We start from the raw sequence: 15,239 nt of genomic DNA, 5'->3' as shown, positions 1-15,239 counted from the left end.
GTGATAGCATTATTATATTGGTAAAGCAGAGGCATACTCACAAATGGCATCAGCAATCGAGCACATCAGTATCCCCAGTGTCCTGAAGACCTAGCCAACTGAAAGTCCGAAACGCGTTTTGAGAGGGAAACCCCTCTTCCTTTAGAGCCATTCTTAGCTATTGCAAAGTTAAAGCTTGCATAACATATAGATCACATCACATGGTACCTCAGAAGCTTCTCCAACCCCTCCCCCCCCCCCCCCCCTTATAAATGTGTTAGACATTTTTGAGTGTCTAATTGTTCTTGGAACTTGTTCAGTTGACCAGGTCGTCGGGACATTGTGGATACTGATATGCTTTATTGCTGATGCTGTTTGTGAGTATACATCTGTTTTATAAAAAAGCTATTGCAAAGGTAATGCACAAGGCTGGTGCTCCCTCTGCTTTTGCTTTCTACTATTCTAAAATTTCTGCCACATTGTACACCCAAGTAGTTTACAAATCTATTTCTTGTTTCAGCTTTTGCACTTTCCCCTGTCACCTCTCTGCATCCCAGATTTTCTTTTGGACAGTTAATTAGCATGATCACAGTACTAATTCACTATCTTGTGCACAGGCAAAGTGGCACAGGTTTCTGTAAAGCTAAACCAGAGAATAATAATTCCTTTTCAGCTAGGAAGTGTAGCTTACCAGTGACACAAAGCTTTTACAGCTAAAACAAAAAGTGGCTTTTGCAGCAAAATCTTTGTGCCCGCTGCTGTGTGGATTTAAGCAGTGGCATATGCAGAAAGATCTGTCTCTACAGCCATTGGGGTGGATTTACATACCTGGGTGTTTTTAAATCGCAGGAAAAATCTGCATTGCACAAAGCTTGATGCCCTTTTTGGGTGACAAGCTTAACGCAATGCAAATTGCCATGATTGCAGAGCCATTTATTGCATGTCAATCATGGCAGAACTGCACCGCGTTTTCCGGTGTCATTGAAATGAATGGCATCTGAAATTCACATTGTGCGATTTGTCATTTGACAGAGCATTTTGAAATCGCAGGTAGAATCGTGCCAATTCTGCCTGCAATTTAGATCTCCCAGGTGTGAAGAGCCTAAATCTTCACTTTGTGAAGAATACCCAATTGGATGCAAGCAGAATAAAAAAAAAAAAAAAAACAGCACATGATTGGATGGTGAGTCAGCAGAGCTTTACCACATTTACTATGCTTGAAGGAGAATTAGTTCTGGACTTGGTTAGATCACTCCCTGGTAAGCCTTGTGCTTAAAGCTTCAGAAACAGCAGCTTGGTGCTCCATTTTACCCTGAGAATGCATGGAATCTGGGGACTGCAATATGATGAGATGAAATGGGATATTTAAATCATCATAAATTATTTTTTTTAAAGGTTACTTATGAGGGAGCCATTGTGAACTGGTTTTAAAAGGAAATCTCTAGAGGTGAATTTAAGACCCGCTAGCGGCTTCATTTTTTTTTTTTTATCACCTAGTCAGTTTAAATGCTAGTTGTTTAGCTGTCATGTTGGTCCAGTGACTTCCAGAGCCTTTTGAAAGAGGAGTTAGAAGAGGCAGCCTCCATATTTTGCTCAGTACAGGTACCCTCTGAAATTGCAGCCTCCAGGGCTTTCATCTTGATCTTGGCTTTTTTACCCTGTTATCCACTGACCTGGAACAAGTACGCACTGGATAGGTGTTCAGGCTTTATCTGACAAGGTCAAGTGACCAGCCAGAAACATGACGCCCATAAAACAAGTCGGCAATAGCAGCTTCCATATTTCTGTTCTCACTAGCTCCGTTTGGGGATTACCTTCCAAGCTGCCATCAGTGTCCAGCATGGTTCATATCATATAATGGCGTGCCTTAGATTTCAGTTTTTATTGTAACACTTTGGGATGTTATTGGACGAGTGCTCGTCTCTTCACATCATGCTGCTCAGAGACTGTCTGCATGATTTAGTCAGCTGTGATAGACTTGAGATGCCTTTTGGCTGCCTCAGGTTTGTGTAATTGAACTTCCATATAAGGAATCCCGTGCCCTTGGACACAAGCCATCCACAATTGTCTTGATTAAGTGTCTAAGCATCTGCCCAGCCTTTGGGAAATACTTGCAGACATGCTGAAGGCCTAGGCAGCTCTTGCAGGTCTTGTTACTGGCAAATAGGATGCCTGGGTTATCCTGCAGTATTGGTGCTATTGCTTTGAGATGTAAGGAAAAATGCTGCAGCTGCTGCTGTTACAACTCTGAAATAGGCTGGTATTGGCCTCTAATTTTACTCTTTTTTTTGGGACTACAATATGTTTTTGAATATATTTTCTGTGTGTCATATTTACTATTCTGAGCCAGTTGATGTTTCTCTAGGCTCTTTCCTGTATTTACAAGGCTTACTATAACTGCAGTGCTGAAATGGGCCTGCTTACAGGGGTGTACATATCTGGAAATGACGGTGTTCATTGTGCAGCAGTTTCACTTATCCCTTAGGGCTAGTGCAAATTCTGACATCGGATGTGATTCCCATTGCAGTGCAAATCACATGCGATCTCTGTGCGATGTGATTTCAGCCATACACATAGTATGGCTGAATTCGCATCGCATTCAGACCAAACTCACACAGGACCCTTTTTGGTCCGTAGCAGTATCGGTTCGCATGGGTGTTCACACCCATGCAATCCGATTTCTGTCTGAATTTGCAGTTCGCACTGCAATATGGGAATTGCTTTGGGATAGAGGTCGACCGATATGGGTTTTTCTCTGGCCGATGCCGATATTTAGAAATCAAGGTGGCCGATGGCCGATATATGATGCCGATTTTTTTGGGCCGATATATTAGGCCGATTTTTTTTTTTTTTCTTTTTTTTTCCCTTCATCTCATAAAATCTGACAGTTAGACCCCTTTCACATTGGGGCTTTTTTCAGGCGCTTTTGGGCTAAAAACAGCGCCTGTAAAGTGCCTGTAAAACGGCTCCCCTGCAGTCTCAGTGTGAAAGCCCGAGTGCTTTCACACTGAGGCGATGCGATGGCAGGATGTTAAAAAAAAGTCCTGCAAGCAGCATCTTTGGAATGGTGTATACCGCTCCTCCACCGCTCCTGCCATTGAAATGAATGCGCACCGCTGCCGAAGCGCCCACAAAGCATTTCGGCAGCAGCGCTTCATGGGCACATTTAACCCCGTCCTCGGCCGCTAGCTGGGTTATAAGCGCCCCGCTACCAGCCGAATAGCGCCGCTAAAATGACGGTAAAGCGCCGCTAAAACTAACAGCGTTTTACCGTCAACGCCTGCCCTGTGTGAAAGCAGCCTTAAGTAATAAGTGATACAGAAATTTTTTACATTTAAACATTTGTTAAACAAAACAAACGTCCAATCAGTTCACTTGTATGTATAATTTAGATAAAAGAAAAAAAAAATAACTATATCTTAAATATTAAATACAGAAAAACAGGTAATCAAAACTTTTGGACGAAAAAAAATGGGCTAACTTTACTGCTTTTTTTTTTTTTATTTCATTAGTGTATTTTTTTTTTTTTAAATTGCGTTTGAAAGACCGCTGCGCAAATACCGTGTGACATAAAATATTGCAACAACCGCTATTTTATTCCCTAGGGTCTCTGCTAAAATAAATAAATATATATATATATATATATATATATATATATATATAATGTTTGGGGGTTCTAAGTGATTTTCTAGCAGAAAATACAGGATTTTTACTTGTAAGCAACAAGTGTCAGAAAAGATTTAGTCTTTAAATGGTTAAACTGAGAACTTCTACACACAGAGTTCAGCTCATTTATAAAAGAACCTGAAGAGATACAATGTATCTTATCAGACTTGGCAGGCTGCCCAGAGGAGGAGAGAATCCTCTCCACAGATAACTTTAGGAAACTTGCATTGACTTCTATTACAGAAGTCATTTGCAAGTCCCAGGCTGAGGCCGATTAAGTAAAAAAAAGCCAAATATCGGCCGATATATCGGCTGACCTCTACTTTGGGGTGTCATTAACTTTCAATTGACACTCCCAGCAGTTCGCATAGGGCAGTGTGAACTGCCGCCGGGAGACATGCTATGCAGGAACCCGCAGTGGAATTGCAGGGTTCCCACATCGCTGCAGTGTGAATCGAGCCTTAGGCTACTTTCACACTGGAGCGGGCGTCGGCGGTAAAGTGGCGCTATTTTTAGCGCTGCTTTAGCAGCGCTATTCGGCTGCTAGCTGGGCAGTTTTATCCCCCTGCTAGCAGGCGAAAAAGGGTTAAAACCGCCCGCAAAACGGCGCTGCAGCAGCTGTTTGGCAGTGCTGCCCCTTTGATTTCAATGGGCAGGGGCACTTTAGGAGCGGTGTATACACCGCTCCTACAGCGCTGCGAAGATGCTGCTTTCAGGACTTTTGTTTACCATCCTGCAAGCGCACCGCTCCAGTGTGAAAGCTCTCGGACTTTCACACTGGAGAGACAGGAGAGGCTCTATGCTGGAGCTATTTTTAGCAAAGTAACCCCTGTAAAGCATCTCAGTGTGAAAGTAGCCTTAAAGTGATTGTAAAGGCTTGGTGTTTTTTTCTATAAAAATACCAAACATGTTCTACTTACCTGTCCTGTGGATTTGCGCAGAGCAGCCCATATCCTCCTTTTCTCAGGTTCCTCTTCTGTGCTCCTGGCCCCTCCCTCTTGTTGAGAGCCTCCACAGCAAGCCGTTTGCTATGGGGGCAGCCAAGTCACAGCTCCCTGTGTCCATTCAGACACAAAGCTTGGCCCCCCTCTCTCTCCTGATTGGCTAACTGACTTTGACAACAGCGGGAGCTAATGGCACCGCTGCTCTCTCTCACCCAATCAGGAACTTGAGTGCCGTGTGGCTGAGACACTTGCGGACATCGCTGGACAGAGATGGGGTTCAGGTAAGTATTGGGGGGGGGGCTGCTACACACAGGAGGGTTTTTATCCTAATGCATAGAATGCATTAAGATAAAAAAAACCTTCTGACTTTACAACCCCTTTAATTTAAAACTAGCCATACACACTGCAACTTTCCTGCAATTTCAACTACTTTTTTATTGAACCACTGCGCAATTAAATATGGTGATTAGTAATTTTGATTTCAAAGAAATGAGATTGAAATTTCCTTGGTTTAAACCAGGGGTCCTCAAACTACGGCCCTCCAGTTGTTCAGGAACTACAATTCCCATCATGCCTAGTCATGTCTGTGAAGGTCAGAGTTTTGCAATGCCTCATGGGACTTGTAGTTCTGCAACAGCTGGAGGGCCGTAGTTTGAAGATCCCTTTAAACCCTTTGAAAAAAAAAGTATTTTTCCCAATTTCAATTAGTCTTCTCAATAACCCACATTGAAGCTATCAATTTATAGCCTAGTTTCACCAGTCAGATTCGGCATGGTCTGAACCCAAGGGTGGTAGATGGCTTGTTTGGGGTGGGGGTGAGAAAAACACATCTTAACTATGGGGTTTTACCACCCCCCAAACAGCAAATATAAATGAACCCTTACTGTTCTGAGCCCTGTATAAGGCTACTTTCAGATGTACTGCGGTTTACCCAAACCGCGGGTGCAGTGCATCTGCAAGTTCCCTGGGTTAGCTGCGCTTTGCCATAGACTTCTATTATATCCTGCAGGTTTGGTGCACTTTCTGAAAGCACACTAAAGCCCCTGCATTCAGAAAGTGCACCAAACACGCAGGATATAATAGAAGTCTATGACTAAGTGCACCAAACACGCAGGATATAATAGAAGTCTATGACTAAGTGCAGCAAACCCGCAGAAAAGCTGCAGGTACATTGCACTGCATCCGCGGTGTGAGTAAACTGCAGCACATCAGTGTGAAAGCAGTCCTATACTATTATGCCCAGTGTATTGCTTCACACTGACCTGAAGATCTCTTCTCTCCTGCTGCTTGGACCATTCTGGAGTTTGCTAGCCGGAATAAGAGATGGAGTGCAGTTGCTATCACTCTACATGGGACAGGAACCGGCACTACAGAGGAGGCATCGGATTATGCATCTCTTGCTCCCTACTACAGCTCCAACTTTACAAATAGTCCCTCTGCATTGCACTCTGTTTGCTGACCTGCCACCCCAGAGCATCAATGTGTTGTGTGTGACAGCATATGTGGACTATCATGTCTCCAGGCTAGGTTTAATAGAATCTCAGCACCTTTCAATTCAATTTGCTGTAGCTCCCTCCCATCTGCCTTCTCTGTCACAAGAAGGATGATGATGGTGCCGTGGAGTGGTGTGCATTCTCAGCTGTTCCTCTGCCACCATATCCCTTCCCCCGGCCTCCTTGTGCTGTACACTCGAAGTCCACAATGGAAATGTAGCGTGCCAGGCCTCGTCATAGAAGGAAGCATTCCCACGGATGTAAGAGCCCTTGTCTAATCATAGCGGATAGCTTACACTAATTGTGTATAATTTCAAGTTCATTCTACTTGCACTAGTCATCTGTTTATTGCCAGTAAAAGGCTCTTCTGTAGGCCTTCATATATTTGGTCCGTAGTTTAGTGTTTGCTGCATTTTGAGATCCCAACCCCCAATCTTTAAAGCACATGCACAGTATTCCGTATAGCTCTACAGATAGTACAGTGCCTTGAAAAAGTATTCATACCCCTTGAAATCTTCCACATTTTGTCATGTTACAACCAAAAACGTTGTATTTTATTGGGATTTTATGTGCCACAAAGTGGCACATAATTGTGAAGTGGAAGAAAAATTATAGTTTTCTAATTTTTTTACAAATAAACATCTGAAAGTATGGCGTGCATTTGTATTCAGCCCCCCTTACTCCGATAGCCCAAACTAAAATCTAGTGGAACCAACTGCCTTCAGAAGTCACCTAATTAGTAAATAGGCAGCCTTTGTGTAATTTAATCTCAGTATTAATACAGCTGTTCTGTGAAACCCTCAGAGGTTTGTTAGAGAACCTTAGTGAACAAACAGGAACATGAAGGTCAAGGAACACACCAGACAGGTTAGGGATACATTTGTGGAGAAGTTTAAAGCAGGGTTAGGTTATAAAAAAAATATCCCAAGCTTTGAACATCTCATGGAGCACTGTTCAATCCATCATCTGAAAATGGAAAGAGTATGGCACAACTGCAAACCTACCAAGAAATGGCCGTCCACCTAAACTGACAGGCCGGGCAAGGAGAGCATTAATCAGAGAAGCAGCCAAGAGGCCCATGGTAATTATGGAGGAGCTGCAGAGATCCACAGCTCAGGTGGGAGAATCTGTCCACAGGACAACTATTAGTCGTGCACTCCACAAATCTGGCCTTTGTGGAGGAGTGACAAGAAGAAAGCCATAAGAAGTGCAGTTTGTGAGAAGCCATGTGAGGGACACAGCAAACATGTGGAAGAAGGTGCTCTGGTCAGATGAGAACAAAATTGAACTTTTAGGCCTAAAAACAAAACGCTATGTGTGGTGGAAAGCTAACTCTGCAAATCACCCTGAACACACCATCCTCACCGTGAAACATGGTGGTGGCAGCAAGCCAAGCTGCTGCTAACAAAGCAAATAGAATATTGGCAAATATTAAAAAGGGGATCAACTCCACAGATAATTCTCCCACTGTACAAGACTCTGGTCCGGCCGCACCTGGAGTATGCTGTCCAGTTCTGGGCACCAGTCCTCAGGAAGGATGTACTGGAAATGGAGCGAGTACAAAGAAAGGCAACAAAGCTAATAAAGGGTCTGGAGAATATAAGTTATGAGGAAAGGTTGTGAGCACTGAACTTATTCTCTCTGGAGAAGAGACGCTTGAGAGGGGATATGCTTTCAATCTATATATACCGTACTGGTGACCCCACAAAAGGGATAAAACTTTTTTGCGGAGGGAGTTTAGTAAGACTCATGGCCACTCATTAAAATGAGAAGAAAAGAGGTTTAACCTTAAACTACATAGAGGGTTCTTTACTGTAAGAGCGGCAAGGATGTGGAATTCCCTTCCACAGGCGGTGGTCTCAGAGGGGAGCATTGATAGCTTCAAGAAACTATTAGATAAGCACCCGAACAACCACAACATACAGGGATATATAATGTAATAGTACTGACATATAATCACACACATAGGTTGGTGTTGATGGTCTTTTTTTTCAACCTCACCTACTATGTAATATGTTGTGGGGATGCTTTTCTTCAACAGGTACACAGAAGCTGGTCCGAGTTGATGGGAAGATGGATGGAGCCAAATACAGGGCAATTTTAGAAGAAAACCTATTAGAGTCTGCAAAAGACTTGAGACTGGGGTGGAGGTTCACCTTCCAGCAGGACAACAACCCTAAACATACAGCCAGAGCTACAATGGAATGATTTAGATCAAAGCATATTCATGTGTTAGAATGGCCCTATCAAAGTCCAGACCTAAATCCAACTGAAAATCTGTGGCAAGACTTGAAAATTGCTGATCAGACGTTCTCCATCTAATCTGACAGAGCTTGAGCTATTTTGCAAAGAATGGGCAAAAATGTTACACTCTAGATGTGCAAAGCTGGTAGAGACATCCCCGAAAAGACAGGAGGGGTGAATACAAATGTACCCCCCACACTTTTCACATATTTATTTGTAAAAAATTTGAATGCAGTAATTTGTAACTTCCACTTCACAATTATGTGCCACTTTGTGTTGGTCTATCACATAAAATCCCAATAAAATACATATACAATTTTGGTTGTAACATGACAAAATGTGGAAAATCTCAAGGCTCTAAGTGTGCGGTCAGACTGCCTGTAATATATTTGCTTATTCTATAGTTCTTGATTTGTGCCATATAACCTGTAAGAGCAACACCCTAGTTTAGAGATTTTGAAGTAGAACTCCAACCAAAACTTTTATCTGCCGCCTGCGGTGTTTACCTTATGTCAGAGTAGCAGCGTCCTATAGGGTCCTATGAAGCTATCACCTGACAGTCTCCTTCCTTTGAAGATGGTCACTCTGTGGAAAGCCATGCATTGAAGATGTATACAAACACCAGAGGTTGCAGGCTTTTTTGTGAGGGAAGTATGTGCTTGGGGAAGGTGAACTGGTTTAGCACAGTGAAATGGGCAAAGACAATAAGTGCACTTGTCCTTTTATAGATTGTATTGTATGTTTAGATTCCTCAGCTGTTTTGCCTATCTATTACAGTACCCAATCTTATATTCCAGTGATGACGTATATGCGTTTTGTGGAGGACTACTCAGAACCCCAGCCATCTGTCTTCTATCAAACTCCGCAGAACGAGCACATCTACCAGCAGAAGAACAAACTTCTGCGGGAGGTGTACGGCATTCATGATTCGTTCAGTAATGCAGACCCCGGAGTGGAACGTGCTCCGCCACCTGCCCTACCCCCTAAACAGAGGCAATTGGTAAGTGCAAGCATGTCGGTGAAATATATTGCAGACTAATAGGCTGTCCTCATATATGTAGCCTTTACTTGTGTATCATGATTAGTGTTTTTTTTTTTTTTACTGATTACACCTCACTTACAACTGCAAATGTAGTTACACGTGGCGATCCTCATCATTTCTGTCGAGTTTAAGAAAACTTTGCCTAAATACAGAAGCTGCTGCATCTCCTGCAGAAAATACAAATATCTTTTTTGGGCTGGTGTGGCTACAAAACTTTGAGTCGCCGGTTCAAAACATCCGTGCAGGAAAGGAAGCCACCATAAAGGCAGAACTCCATGGAGCTCAAAGCACCAGGTTCACCTAACTGCTGCCCTCCCCAGCTACACATAACCCACTTCTATTTGCTTCCTTGCCACTCTTATTTGTCCACTAGAAGCATTGAGGGGAAGCAACTTAGAGCTTACTGGGTTAAGGAGTCTCTTCCTGTTCCTGTCACATGAGAGGGAAGGGAGTGAATCACATGGCCCCCATACCAAAGGTTTTTCCTTCACTCCCAGAAGCCGAATGAAGTAGACTGAAAGGGATTGTAGATATGTACAAAGGGGCAGGTGAGTCTATTCGTACCTTAAAGAGCAGCTTTAGACAGCAGGTTAAGGATATGGGTTAGCAGAGGGGTCCTGAGCAGTGTGGAGGGGGGAAAAGTGTGTGGAGAAGTTATTATTGCATGTTTTGGATCCTCTGTGGACTGAAACATAAGTGGATCCGGTTATGAAGACCATATTCCAAGAACACCAGGATAACCCTTTGAACTGCTAGTATAGGTTAGAGTTGCACCCTGTATGCTGTTGTGGATTACACTTCCTCTGCCCCTGCATCGGGCTTTAAAAATAATCTATCGTGGAGCTAAGAAAGAGTTTCCTAATAAGATGAATTAGACATTATATTGAGTAATGCTTTCTAAAAATAGTCAATGAACGCAGCAGTTATTTCACAATATGTGAATCAGCTGTCACAGCCACAGTGCCTTCCTGCATCAATATCCATATATAAACATTTTAAAATTGACATCATTATATAGTTTTAGGAACTGTCTATTAATAATAGCAGATAATACTGCTAAGCCAATTTGTTTATTCAGCATTATGCACACTGATCAGGAAAAATCAGGAATCTGGGTATTAAGGTCTCCAGTTGTAGAACTGTTAAAGGGCAACTCCACCCACAACTGATTTTTTTTTTTTTTTGGGTGGGCACTGCTGGGTTGAATCGCCCCATGTTTTCTTGTATTTTTTGGCTGCCAAAGTGATACATTTTCTCTGATTTAGTTTGTGTCTGCATCCCTTCCCACAAGGCCACAACAAAGCATTCCTCTCTTGCATATGGAATGTGCCGTTATTACTTTTTTACACTGTAGAGAGTCTATCGTGGGAGCGTGACACCATCACTTGCTTTTGTAAAAACCACAGAACTTAGCATTCTTCTGGGGATAGTTCAAACCTGGAATCACTGAAAGATGTAAGAATGTGGAATATTACTGCATATCTGTAATATTAGTCTTTGGAGGGGTTTGACCCATCCTACATTTCTGTTTCAGTTATCTGTTAGGTGGGTCACTGCTGGCTTCTTTATATGTATTGGGAACTCCAGCAACTTTGTTCTAGTTCCTGGCTGTATACTGTGTACCCTGGAATCTGTAACCACTGGAGTCCCAGATACATATAGGAGATCTTTAGGTGTATAAAGCCTAAACATTTCCTTTTTTTGTTTTGGATTGAGTAGTCAGAATAGGAAGAAATGTTTCCAAGTGAGGGGAAATTCTGTAAGCAAGTCATACATATTAAGATTTCACTCGTAGAGCCCCTTGGGCAGAGTGAGAGGGATTGCTCAATGTGCCATTCATACTAAACAGCCTGGATGGAGGAATCTGCAGTGTCGGCTTTTTTATGTTGATAGGCAACTGCCAGAATACCCAAACAGTGCCTGCATCTGATTAAATGTACACTGTTCGGTTAAGAATTATCCACCCGGCCTCTTGGACAAATGTCGATTGAAAGATCAACTTTTCTAGAGCTGCCGGTCAGGACCATCTGCTAAATGAATTACAGCCTATTCAGGAGCAATCAGCCAACATTCGATTTGTGTACAGATTGCTTATGACTGCTGTCACCAGACCAGTTGTCCCCATTGGAAAATTTCCAGTCATTTTATGTTTCAGTGACAACTAAAATTTTTAGATTTTCCATTACTCTCTGTAATGGACAAAATAAACACCAGTAGAATGTAAAATTTTGTCTTTTAACATGCTTCAATTCTCCACCGTTCTAAAAGTTTAAAATCAGTTTTTGGTAGCTAACCCTTTAACTTATGAATTCCATGTCTGCTTTGTGGGTTTTAAAATGTAGACATTTTGTGTAGTCTATCATTGCAATGTGTCAACCTACTTCTTAGCAGCCAGACTGTCATGAAAAATTAGCCTTAATGACTTATCCAATTGACATTGTAGAACTCATCGAGGACCAATGAAGAATTAATAAGAGGACACTATGCAGCCCCATTAAAATGTCTTTTTGTCTTGCCTGCCCTAAGAAATTGGAAGAATATCTAAAGTAGAGAAGCACATTTTGGTTGTAACAGGGTGAATTGTTTGCCTTCCTTAAAGTGTTTAACAGCTGGAGTTAAAAGGAAAGTGATTCAGATGATCACCGCTTGTCATTCTTCACAGGAAATGTGTCCACTGTCCCACATTGTGGCCTTTAATCACAGTGCCCTGGGTTTTATGTAAAAGAGCATTTATGGCTCAACCATAGTAGAAATATTACTGTTTAATCAGGTTAAAGAGGAATTCTTCTAACCAGTGTTTGAATTTAAAGTGACAACATAACTCCAGTGCAATTACTGCTTAGAAAAACATATTTGAGGTCCATGGTGACGCGAACAGTCATACATATGACTGAATTTAAACCTATAGGAGCTTTGTTTGTGGCCACTGTTCTTTCCCAGCTTAGTATGAATCAGTCTTTATCATACAAAAAAGAACACCATAACATGTCCTTACATACACTAGCTAAACTGAACTCCGTGGAACATGCAGCCAGCATTGCAGTGGAACTATAGGCAAAAAATATATTTTTCATTTTGTATAGAGCCCGGGAGAGTTATAACCCCTGTCAGATTTTTTTTTTTTTCCCATCTGTGTCCAGTGCAGAGACTTTCCTTCACTTCCTTTCCCATAGCAATACAGGAAGTGAGAGGAAATACCTGCAAATTGAGGGAATCTCTTGGGGACCCCCAGGTCACCAGAACTAGTGTTCCCATTGGAAGATTTCTCCTCTAATACGTTTCCCAAAATTTGGGATTTGGTTTTACTTAAACTAATGGTAAACAGGAGATATAGCGAGGGTAGATCTCCCTAACGGGCACAGACAGCAATAAACACTGACAAGTGTTCTAATCCATCTCTACTTTATCCAAAATAAAAATAAAAAAAGTTTTGCCTTTAGTTATACTTCAAAGACTGTAATAACTTGTTTACACGATTGAACAGTAAGCATCTAGAGGTGCCTGTATGTAAGCGCTCCAAAGCTGCAGATTTTAGCTCAGACATTTGAGCCCTTGCCCACCCTTTGTACTACTTGCATGTCATTGTTGGCCTATCAGTGTTACAGGCAGCCTCACTGACTGATGACAGGGTGTGTGAGGTAGATAGGCACTAACTGCTGTTTGTCTGAACTGGAATTTGCATGTTCGAGCTTCTCCAAGTTTTGAGACCGGTGGGGCTCACCCCTTTATCACAAGTGTCCTTCCAGTGGTGAGAAAGCAGGGTATGTGTCTAACAAGGCCTGGTAACCCGGCACAATGAGATTGAATTTGGGTGCCTATTGGACTCTACAGCAATTTTTTGACACACTTCACAACGACATTAACATTGAGGTGGACATATGTACATGGTCATTATTAGTACAATGTCTGTCTGAATATCTGTTTGAGTTTAATGCACCAACATGACGAAACGTATTGCATATGCTGCATGTACCTTGGAGCTCAGTCTAGCCAGAGGCCATTTTAGGAACCTTACAGTGATTTGTACTGCCTGAAAATGCTGGTTCATATTAAGTTGCTTAATGACAAGTTCACTTTAAATCCTCTTCATTTGATTAGCGCTCAGGCTTTATGTTGATGTGGTGCTGCCTGTATCTGCCTTCCCTTTTTTTTTTTCTCTTCCACCTGCCTCTCTATATCACTTTCTCCAGCAGGCTCCCTTTGCTGCCTCTTCCTTCTCCTCTGTCCCGTACTGTGCACAACCAGCCAAAGGGGTCTTCAACGTACCTGAGGACAGCAGCCACCCTCAGGGCATCAGTCTCTCAGTCTCTAACTGCTTTCTGAGCCGCCATGGCTCTTTCCCTGTGCCTTCGGTGAGTGTCTGCTCCATTGCCTGCTGCCTCTATGAAGTGTGAGGGGAGGACTGTTGCATGTGATTGGTTTCGGGGCTGTTTAGCTGTGTTTTTCCTAAGACCAATACTTTGCTCTGTTTACTGCTTGACTTATTTGTCTATTCTTGACTTAAGCACATACTGTGTATACTGTTAACCCTAGCTAGTACCCATGACCTGAATGCAATGACAGCAGCCATTTTCACATGCTGATACCTCATTTAAGCTGGCCATAGATGGATCTGACTTCAGCAGGGAGCGGTTAAATTTCTATCCATCTATGGCCGTTCCTGTTTTCAGAGAAGTCGACCTAGTGATCAAGTCTTCTTGAACGGGAATGTTGGAAAATTTTCGTTCAGTCTGCACATGCGGCTGCAGTGTTGATGAGTGTATTTTGGCAGCAGAGGAGTCTCGCTGTCAGAATAGAATAGCACAGTGGGGAGGATTCCTTCATCCACCTCAAATGTGTGGATGTGGGATTTTTTTTTTCGCCCGTGGCAAGCAATTAATTTTGTTAGCAATTAGGGATGTCACTGAAGCAGAGCACACAAGAATGCTGCTTCATCTGAAATGTGTTGGCCTCCAGTGATGCCCCTAATTCCTAATGCTTTTCTGGTGCAGTCACAAAATGTCTGCCACCACTGTGTTTAAGGGATGGTGTGGTGTCAAGTTTATACTCCTGTTTCTGAAAATTGTAACTTTGTATACTAGGCCATACACTTTTCTGAATCATTCCTGTTATCTTGTATCCTAATGCTTGTGCTTGCTGTTGAAGTATCTCTTCAGCCCAGTGGGAGGTAATAAAATTTAGCAATGTTTTTTTCTGCCAAGTGCATGGCAGTGTTCTGCAAATAGCTGTATGCAGCCTTGCTGTCCCTGCAGGCGATGAGGCAGATGTGAGCATTTCTCACTGGAAGCTGATCCTTCAAAAGCAACTACAGTTCTCTTTCTAAAGGCCAGACCCTCCCAAAAGTGAAAGTTGAATCCCATGTTGACCACCTTTTTTTATTTTTTTTTAATGTATGGGAGAGATCTCCCCTTAAAATGGAGTTCCGCCCAAAAGTGAAATTTCCGCTTTAAGCACTCCTTACTTCTTTTTGGTGGGGGAGACGGTACCTAGTTTTGACAGGAACCTGCTCCCACTTCCGCTCGGGCCGCCTAGGTGACTCGAGCGGAAGTGCTCCTCTCCCCCTCCTGGCAATCTTCTGGGACTCGTCACAGGTCTTGGAAGATTGCCCGGCCATTGAGGCGGCGCAACGCTGGATCGTGGGACAGGTGAGTGTGTGTTTATTAAAAGTCAGCAGCTACAAAAATGGCTGGAACTCCCTTTTAAGAAATCTGGTACAGCCAAACTTCCACAGTCATTACAAAGACAAATGATGGTGTGACACCTGTGTTATGGCCATGAAGGACAAGTTTAAGGTACAAACTGCAGTAGGTACAGTATGTCATACCAATGGGATCGCAAAGGTAATCAATTTTGGGCAAAGTTGGCTTTTAA

The 15,239-nt window shown here is 42.7% G+C and overlaps 1 protein-coding gene across 8 annotated transcripts in view; it reads left to right on the top strand.

The window, feature by feature from the left end:
- Positions 1-15,239, top strand: part of RAPGEF1 (Rap guanine nucleotide exchange factor 1) — a 162,824-nt gene that overhangs the window by 115,286 nt on the left and 32,299 nt on the right. For 5 of the 8 annotated variants that reach the window (XM_073600513.1, XM_073600517.1, XM_073600516.1 and 2 more), the window contains exons 10-11: positions 9,124-9,326; positions 13,559-13,720. In XM_073600513.1, the coding sequence (XP_073456614.1) occupies positions 9,124-9,326; positions 13,559-13,720 (365 nt within the window). The remainder of the gene's footprint in view (positions 1-9,123; positions 9,327-13,558; positions 13,721-15,239) is intronic. The other 3 variants (XM_073600519.1, XM_073600520.1, XM_073600514.1) reach the window with 2 other exon arrangements.

The sequence above is a fragment of the Aquarana catesbeiana genome, linkage group LG09 (genome assembly GCF_042186555.1).
Source record: "Aquarana catesbeiana isolate 2022-GZ linkage group LG09, ASM4218655v1, whole genome shotgun sequence".
In the NCBI taxonomy this organism is placed as follows: Eukaryota; Metazoa; Chordata; class Amphibia; order Anura; family Ranidae; genus Aquarana; species Aquarana catesbeiana.
This window is presented reverse-complemented; position numbering and strand designations above follow the sequence as displayed.